The sequence below is a fragment of the Leucoraja erinacea genome, chromosome 24 (assembly GCF_028641065.1).
Source record: "Leucoraja erinacea ecotype New England chromosome 24, Leri_hhj_1, whole genome shotgun sequence".
In the NCBI taxonomy this organism is placed as follows: domain Eukaryota; kingdom Metazoa; phylum Chordata; class Chondrichthyes; order Rajiformes; family Rajidae; genus Leucoraja; species Leucoraja erinaceus.
Window position 1 is genome coordinate 31,041,655 of NC_073400.1, and position 9,762 is coordinate 31,051,416.

Genomic DNA, 9,762 nt, shown 5'->3' on the forward strand with positions numbered 1-9,762 from the left:
ATGGGGTTCAGAGGGAGAGATAGATCAGCCATGATTGAATGGTGGAGTAGACTCGATGGGCCGAATGGCCTAACTCTGCTCCGATGCTTGACGAACATGATCTGGGATTATAAACATTAAGGATGGGGTGCATCTTAGCAAAACATCTCGTGGGGTCGGGCAGCGTCTGTGGAGGGAATGGGCAGGTGACATTTCGGGTTGGGACCGATCAATGTTAAGAAGGGCCCCGTGAGGTGGAAAGGTCAAAGACCAGAGGGCACAGCTTCAAGGGAAAAGAGTTCAAAGGAAATGGGAGAGAGAAGTATTTTTTTGTGGGGGGGTTTTCATGACACAGAGGGTGGTGGGTGCCCAGGACGTGCTGCCAGGGGTGGTGATGGAGGCAGTAAGACAGCGACTGTTCCAAGGATCTCGGTGGCGCAGTGGTAGCGTCCTTCCTAACTGTCACTGTATGTCATGTTGTCGCTTGCGGGCGGAGCACCAAGGCAAATTCCTTGTATGTGAATACTTGGCCAAAAAACATTTTGTTCATTCATTCATTCATCCAAATGCAGCGCCGGGAACAGGGGTTCGATCCCGACCATGGGCGCTGTCTGTATGGAGTTTGTACGTTCTTCGCCGTGAGATACTGCAGTTGTACAGGGTCTTGGTGAGACCACACCTGGAGTATTGCGTACAGTTTTGTTCTAATCTGAGGAAAGACATTCTTGCCATAGAGGGAGTACAGAGAAGGTTCACCAGACCGATTCCTGGGATGTCAAGACTTTCATATGAAGAAAGACTGGATAGACTCGGCTTGTACTCGCTATAATTTAGAAGATCATATAGAAACTTGCAAAATTCTTAAGGGGTTGGACAGGCTAGATGCAGGAAGATTGTTCCCGATGTTGGGGAAGTCCAGAACAAGGGGTCACAGTTTAAGGATAAGGGGGAAATCTTTTAGGCCCGAGATGAGAAAAACATTTTTCACACAGAGTGGTGAATCTGTGGAATTCTCTGCCACAGAAGGTAGTTGAGGCCAGTTCATTGGCTATATTTAAGAGGAAGTTAGATGTGGCTAAAGGGATCAGGGGGTATGGAGAGAATGCAGGGATGGGATACTGAGTTGGAAGATCAGCCATGATCATATTGAATGGCGGTGCTGGCACGAAGGGCCGAATGGCCTACTCCTGCACCTGTTGTCTATTGACCTTCGTGGATTTTCTCCGAGATCTTCGGTTTCCTCCCACACTTCAAAGACGTACAGGTTTATCAGTTAATTGGCTTGCTGGTCAATGAAAAAATGGTCCCAACTTCCAGTATAGTCCATGGTGGACTTTCCGGGAGTGATGACCACAAGGTACAAGGCATAGAGACAGATGCGTAAACATGGAGGGAGCGATGTGTAGTTTACATTAGCATCAGGGTTAGCATAGGCCTGATGGGCAGAAGGGTCTATTCCTCTGATCTACCCTCTGATTCTCCCCATAACCTCTGACACCCGTACTAATCAAGAATCTATCTAGATCTCTGCTTTAAAAATATCCACTGACTTGTGGCCCCCACAGCCGTCTGTGGCAAAGAATTCCACAGATTCACCGCCCTCTGACAAAAGAAATTCCTCCTCATCTCCTTCCTAAAGGAACGTCCTTTTATTCTGAGGCTGTGTCCTCTAGTCCTAGACTCTCCCACTAGTGGAAACATCCTCTCCACATCCACTCTATCCAGGCCTTTCACTATTGGGTAAGTTTTAATGAGGTCTCCCCTCATTCTTCTAAACTCCAGCAAATGCAGGCCCAGTGCCTTCAAATGCTCATCCCACCTTATCTATCTATCTATCTCATCCCACCGTATCTATCTATCCTATCCCTGCTGTAAAACGATCCACTGACTTGGCCTCCACCGCGCGCGGGGTCATACATTCCCAACCGAGTTTCCTCCGGGTGCTCCGGTTTCCTCCCTCATCCCAGAAACCCAACGTGTCGGGTGGAGGTGGATCTGTGAGAAAGGGAATGGGAATGTGGGGAATATTGTGGGTCTGTGAATGGGTAGAACACGGAGCGGTACAGCACAGGGTCAGGCCCTTCAGCCCACAATGTCCGTGCTGGACACGATGCCTCGTCAAACTGATCTTATCTGCCTGCACATGAACCATGCCTCCATGCCTTGCTTACCCCTTAGTCTTAAACTGTGGCCCCTGGTTCTGGACCCCCCCCCCCGACATCGGGAACATGTTTCCTGCCTCTAGCGTGTCCAAACCCTAATAATCTGATATGTTTCAATTTCTCACGGAGAGTTGTGAGTCTGTGGAATTCTCTACCTCAGAGGGCGGTGGAGGCCGGTTCCCCGGATGCTTTCAAGAGAGAGCTAGATAGGGCTCTTAAGGATAGTGGAGTCAGGGGATATGGGGAGAAGGCAGGAACGGGGTACTGATTGGGGATGATCAGCCATGATCACATTGAATGGCGGTGCTGGCTCGAAGGGCCGAATGGCCTCTACTCCTGCACCTATTGTCTATCAACGCCTCGATATCCTCAGGAGACTGAGATTCAGAAAGTCTCCAATGACTCTTACAAACTTCCACAGATGCTCCACGGTGAGCAGACTGTGTGGGGCTGCATCACAACTAGGTTTGGGAACAGCTCTGAGCCCAAGACCACAAGAAGTTGCAGAGAGTTGTGGATGGAGCCCAGCCCATCACACAGACCATACTCCCCGCCATTAACTCCATCTACACTTCACTCTGCCTCAGAAACGCAGCCGACAGAATCAAAGACTTGTCCCTGTCCCACCCCGGTCATTCCTGCTTCTCCCTGGTCCAGTCTAGCAGAAGGTACAGAAGCTTGAAAGCGCGCACCACCAGACTCAGGAACAGCTTCTTCCCCTCTGCTATCAGGCTTCTGAACGGTCCTTCCATAAACTAGGGTACTGTCCGATTCACCTCTACCCCATTGCGGACATTGGACTTTGTCTCTGGAACTGATGCGCTACGATGCTGAGAACTATATTCTACACTCTGTATCTTCCCCTTTGTTCTACCTATTGTACCCGAGTTTGGCTTGGTTGTATTTATGGACAGTATTATCTGATCTGTTTGCAAGGTTTTTCACTGTACCTCAGTACACGTGACATTAATAAACCAACACACAGGGCTCCCTTGTTGTCTGTCACTCACAGGGGTTTAACCTACAGACCTGCACGTCTTTGGAGTGTGGGAGGAAACCGAAGATCTCGGAGAAAAACCCACGCAGGTCACGGGGAGACCGTGCAAACTCCGTACAGACAGCGCCCGTAGTCGGGATCGAACCCGGGTCTGTGGCGCTGTCAGGCAGCAATTCTACCGCTGCGCCACCGTGCCGCCCTCTTTAGACTTTAGACACACGGCACGGAAACAGGCCCTTTGGCCCATCGACCAGCAATCGCCCCGTACGCTAACACTGCCCTGCACACACTAGGGACGGTCTTACAACTTACCAAAGCCAATTAACCGACAAACCTGCACGTCTTTGGAGTGTGCGGGAGGAAACCGGAGCGCCCGGAGAAAACCCACGCGGTCACGGGGAGAGCGTGCAGACTCCGTACAGACAGCACCCGTGCAGCAGTCCGGGTCGAACCCGGGTCTCTGGGCTGTAAGGCAGAAACTCTACCCGCTGTGAATTGCCCGCTAGTGTGTCGGGAGTGGGTGGGAAAGTGGGATAATGTTGAACTAGTGTGAACGGGTGATCGAGGGTTGGCATGGACTCGATGGGCCGAAGGGCCTGTTTCCGTGCTGTATCGCTGAACTAAAGCTTCTATTGCGACAAGCTTCCCCTCTGACGGATGCTGGTGGCGAGGTGTTACTGACTCATGGACCACAGAGCTGCCTGCTGGGCACAGACATGTATAACCATTCAGTCCCTATGCCACCCTGCAAGGTGGGTAGACTAGGTTAACTTCTGAGGACGGGTGGCACAGCGGTAGAGTTGCTGCCTCACAGCGCCAGAGACCCGGGTTCCATCCTGACCACGGGTGCTGTCTGTACGGAGTTTGCACGTTCTCCCCGTGGGTTTTCTCCAAAATCTTCGGTTTCCTCCCACACGCCAAAGATGTGCAGCGTTGTAGGTTAATTGGCTTGGGTAAAGATTGCAAATTGCCCCTGGTGTGTGTAGGACAGTGTTAGTGTTCGGGGCGATCTCATATCGGCGTGGACTCGGTGGGCAGAAGGGGCCTTCTTCTGCGCTGTATCTCTAAACTAAATAAACGCAACCCCTAAATAAATATTTTTTAATTCAAAAAAAAATCCCCAAATAATATCCTACCAAGTCCAACTGCCGGGTAGGAGTTTTAATTGTAAAAATGCCAAAGAATTATCAGTCTGAAGAAGGGTCTCGACCCGAAAAGTCGCCCATTTCCTTCGCTCCATAGATGCTGCCTCACCCGCTGAGTTTCTCCAGCATTTTTGTCTACCAACGAATTATTGGAAAGTCTTTACTGCAGATGCTTCGAAAGTGGTGGTCTCAAAGTTAAAATGCTTGAAATAACCAGATTGGATTTTTAAGAAGGAACTGCAGATGCTGGAAAAATCGAAGGCAGACAAAAATGCTGGAGAAACTCAGCGGTTGAGGCAGCATAGAAACATAGAAAATAGGTGCAGGAGTAGGCCATTCGGCCCTTCGAGCCTGCACCACCATTCAGTATGATCATGGCTGATCATCCAACTCAGTATCCCATCCCTGCCTTCTCTCCATACCCCCTGATCCCTTTAGCCACATCTAACTCCCTCTTAAATATAGCCAATGAACTGTGGCCTCAATTACCTTCTGTGGCAGAGAATTCCACAGATTCACCACTCTCTGTGTGAAAAATGTTTTTCTCATCTCGGCCCTAAAAGATTTCCCCCTTATCCTTAAACTGTGACCCCTTGTCCTGGACTTCCCCAACATCGGGAACAATCTTCCTGCATCTAGCCTGCCCAACCCCTTAAGAATTTTGTAAGTTTCTATAAGATCCCCCCTCAATCTTCTAAAATCTAGCGAGTACAAGCCGAGTCTATCCAGTCTTTCTTCATATGAAAGTCCTGACATCCCAGGAATCAGTCTGGTGAACTGTGACCCCTTGTTCTGGACTTCCCCAACATCGGGAATAATCTTCCTGCATCTAGCCTGTCCGACCCCTTAAGAATGGTATGGAGCATCTATCGGAGCGAAAAATCGCATCTATGGAGCGAAGGAATAGGTGGCATTTCGAGTCTCGATCTGAAACGCTACCCATCCCTTCGTTCCATAGATCAGATTTTTTTTTACTATTCTTTGCGTTAAAATATGCACGAGTGTACTAACCTCAAATTAAATGCTTAATACCACATCTAAAACAGTTCGGACGGCACTCATCCTGTTCATTAAACGCAGGGCAAATTCTGGTTTGATATTTTCAAATGCTTTCTGAGCTCTGGCTTTGAACAGTGGAGTGCACAGATTAGATAGACTTCGTTTGAACAGCAACGAAGAGTCTTATCAATTGCAACGTTTGACGAGGCCACATTGCAGCGATGATTGCAAGCACTTTAAGGGCGACTTCTTCACACACTAATAGAAACATAGACAATAGGTGCAGGAGTAGAGGCCATTCGGCCCTTCGAGCCTGCACCATTCGCCATTCAATATGATCATGGCTGATCATCCAACTCAGTATCCCGTACCTGCCTTCTCTCCATATCCCCTGATCCCTTTAGCCACAAGGGCCACACCCAACTCCCTCTTAAATATAGCCAATGAACTGTGGCCTCAACTACCTTCTGTGGCAGAGAATTCCACAGATTCACCACTCTCTGTGTAAAAAATGATTTTCTCATCTCAGTCCTAAAATACTTCCCTCTTATCCTTAAACTGTGACCCCCTAGTTCTGGACTTCCCCAACATCGGGAACAATCTTCCTGCATCTAGCCTGTCCAACCCCCTTAAGAATTTTGTACGTTTCTATAAGATCCCCCCTCAATCTTCTAAATTCTAGCGAGTACAAGCCGAGTCTATCCAGTCTTTCTTCATATGAAAGTCCTGCCATCCCAGGAATCAGTCTGGTGAACCTTCTCTGTACTCCCTCTATGGCAAGAAAGTCTTTCCTCAGATTAGGAGACCAAAACTGTACGCAATACTCCAGGCGTGGTCTCACCAAGGCCCTGTACAACTGCAGTAGAACCTCCCTGCTCCTATATGGATAGGTGACGTTTCACAGAGTGCTGGAGTAACTCAGCGGGTGCAGCAGCATCTATGGAGCTAAGGAAATAGGTAACGTTTCGGGCCGAAACCCTTCCGGGTTTCGGCCCGAAACGTTGCCTATTTCCAGAAGGGTTTCGCCCCGAAACGTTGCCTATTTCCTTCGCTCCATAGATGCTGCTGCACCCGCTGAGTTTCTCCAGCACTTTTGTCTACCTTCGATTTCCCAGCATCTGCAGTTCCTTCTTAGACAAATTCTTCACACACTAGGTGGCAGTAGAAACCTGGTGTGGAGTTTTACTTTGCACTGGTCTCTCTGATCAATAAATGCAGTCACCAGGCGAACTATGCAAACTAGATTAAGCAACCCCCTCCCTCTTTTAACTTCCTGACTGTAATTCCTCTCCCCTCCTCCTCCCCCCCCCCCCCCCCCCCCCCCACCACCACCACCACTCTCCACTTCCAGGCAAAGTCATGTGAAGGCAAAACTTTTTAAAAAAACGTTTTTTTAAGCAAATAAAAAAGGAAATTGCAAAGTAATCTCCCTCTGACCCCCACGTCTTGCCACCACCAAGTAGACAAATTAATGCACAGTAACAAGGCAGGCTGCCCCATTGAAAAGGTGCACAGGTCAAAATACAAGTGTGTGTGTGTGGGGAAAAGGGCAGAATTGTTAGAATTACCAGCAGATCCTCGGGCGAAACTGAATTGTCTGTGTAAATGCAAAGTTTGTCGGCTGTCAACGGAATGGTCTCTTTCAGTTTTGATGCTAAGAACATACAGACTGCCCCAAGCAGCTGGAGATGACATTTTCGAGTGGGAACCGAAGATAAAAATCTATCGAGATAATTCACAGCCAACAGAAAGACTTCTTCTTCGCATTTTTGCTCTTCACACACCTAAAATAGGCAAAAAAAAACGACAAGGGGGGGAGAAGTCAGAGTCAATTAAAACATCCAATGCAACTTGTTACAAGCATGTTCTTAAACCGTTGGCAGAGTTAACTCTCACAAGCCTTAACAATTTGCAAAAACTGTTTTTCAAAAAAATCCCTCCCCCCCCCCCCCTCCTCTTTCGACCCCTTTGCAAGATGCAAGAAGAATCTGCACACACTTCACTTCGTCTTGCACGCTTTTTACACTTCTGCAGAGCATTCTCCACCAACTGAAAATATTAAAATTAAATGAACTAAAAAAATAACGCGTGGTTGCCAGTAGAGATACCTTTTGTTCGAAATAAAGTTTCAAAAAATCGTGAAAATTACAGGAATGCGCCCAGCGGGACAATTTTCACATGTAAATAAAGAAGAAATCCTGAAGTTTGTTGGGGCACAGAAAGTGTCAACTAACTGCTTTGCAAACGGGAGATATCTAAAGGTATATAATGCATGGATTTTGGGTGGTCTGAGTCTGACTCGCACTCTGCAGAAAGTGCCAGGGACTGCAACCGGGCACAAACCGGATAGTTTGCGAGACAGTCAAAGTCCTGGAATTATTTACATGCATTTATATTCCCCAAGATGTCACGTTTTCCCCCAATCGTTAATGCAGTGGCGTTTGGATAAAACTCAATCGAGAAACGCAAGGGAAAGTTTTTGAAGTCGAGTCAACATGGCGACAGCGTGTTGTTTATCAGCCATCATCAGTTCTTATAAAATTTGGCAAAAAATACTTTTAAAAATTCAGCACAATTCAGCATTCGATTGAAATGAGGCATCTGCAACTGCAACCTCTTGCTAAGCATGCACGCCGTCGCCCCATAAGCTCACTGCCTCTCCAAATGCACTTTCCGACGCGCAATTTAAAAAATAACTTTGGAAAAAATAAAATTAAATGCATGACACCGATGTGCAGCCCCTTGCAAACTTCCACGAGTACTTCTTGCAGGGCTGCGGAGACAATTGCACATCACCAAGCGTTGCAAACAGGACATCGATTTAGCAATAACAATCCCCTTTTTTACCTCCAGCATCCAAAATGATACCATTTTTCTCATGTAAGGCTCGATTTCTTTTTGCACGCACTTGAAATAAGAGATCCTAGGAATGTATCTGTCTTCCGTGAGCAGGAGGTTCTGCAGGACTCTGTGGTCGGAGAGGAGGGTAGGGTCGGGGAAGGCTCGCTGGATTCTCGGGGCAGCCTCCATGCAGAGCAGCTCCATGACTGTGTGAGTGTATGTATGTGTGTGAGTGAGTGTATGTGTGTGTGAGTGTGTGTGTGGTGCTCCCTCTGTATGCCGACTGTCCTGTTGCATCAAGTGCCTGCCTCCCCTGGCTCTGATTGACAGCTGTGACCCGGGAGCCCGGGAGGGGGGGGGGGTGGGGTGGGGGGGGGGGAGGAGGGGGGGGAGGGGAGGGAGAGGGGGGGGGGGGGGGGGAGGGGGAGAAGAGGGGCTGGACCACATGCTGCCAACTTTGCCCAACTAACTTATTCCAACTTTTTACATAGAAACATAGAAAAATTGGTGCAGGAGGAGGCCATTCGGCCCTTCGAGCCAGCACCGCCATTCAATGTGACCACGGCTGATCGTCCCCAATCAGTGCCCCGTTCCCGCCTTCTCCCCCATACCTTGGTTCTTGGTTTCTTGGTCCTCCAAAATATTCCAAAAGGAATTTAAACTGGAGGTGGTGAAGAGTGAATGTCCCTTGATTCCTTTAGCCCTAAGAGCTAAATCTAACTCTCTCTTGAAAACATCCAGTGAATTGGCCTCCACTCCACTGCCGTCTGTGGCAGAGAATTCCACAGATTCACAGTCTGAAGAAGGGTTTCGGCCCGAAACGTTGCCTATTTCCTTCGCTCCATAGATGCTGCTGCACCCGCTGAGTTACTCCAGCTTTTTTGTGTACCACAGATTCACAACTCTCTGGGTGAAAAAGTTTTTCCTCGTCTCAGTCCTAAATGTCCTTATACCCCTTATTCTTAAACTGTGTGAGCTCTGGTTCTGGACTCCCCCCCCCCAACATCGGGGAACATTTTTCCTGCATTGAGTCTGTCCGATTCTTTGAGACAGGATTTGCAATATGGAAGAATCTGCACACACAAAAAAGAGTTTTATTTTCTCGCACGATTTTTAGCCTCTCTGCAGAACAACCCACCTCCCCTGACCTGAGCCTGGGTCGAGGGCGTACATTCCCACTTCCTCACGAGGCTTAGGAATGATCGGCATGTCCCCAACAACTCTCGCCAACTTCTACAGATGCGCCGCGGAAAGCCTCGCGGCACGGTTCGGGAACGGCTCCGTCCGAGACCGCAAGAAATCGCAGAGAGTTGTTGACGCTGCCCAGACCTTCGCGCAAACCAACCTCCCTTCCATCGACTCCATCTACACCTCACGCTGCCTCGGCAAGGCCAGCAGCATCATCGAGGACCAGTCTCACCCCCCCGGTCACTCCCTCTTCTCCCCTCTCCCATCGGGCAAGAGGTACAGAAGTGTGAAAACGAACGCACGCACACCTCCAGATTCAGAGACAGTTTCTTCCCAGCTGTTATCAGGCAACTGAACCGTCCTACCACAACCAGAGAGCAGTGCTGAACTACTATCTACCTCATTGGTGACACTCAGACTATCCTCGATCGGACTTTGCTGGCTTTACCTT

The 9,762-nt window shown here is 48.8% G+C and overlaps 1 protein-coding gene across 2 annotated transcripts in view; it reads right to left on the reverse strand.

Moving 5' to 3' along the window:
• ccnd3 (cyclin D3) overlaps nucleotides 1-8,414 on the reverse strand; it is a 30,360-nt gene extending 21,946 nt beyond the window's left edge. Inside the window, exons 1-2 of one of the 2 annotated variants that reach the window (XM_055654975.1) lie at nucleotides 8,130-8,414; nucleotides 6,851-7,066 (exon numbers count right to left, since the gene is read on the reverse strand). In XM_055654975.1, coding sequence (XP_055510950.1) covers nucleotides 6,851-7,066; nucleotides 8,130-8,327 — 414 coding nt within the window. In that variant the 5' untranslated portion in view covers nucleotides 8,328-8,414. The remainder of the gene's footprint in view (nucleotides 1-6,850; nucleotides 7,067-8,129) is intronic. The other variant, XM_055654976.1, reaches the window with a different exon arrangement.
• Nucleotides 8,415-9,762: the final 1,348 nt, after the last annotated feature.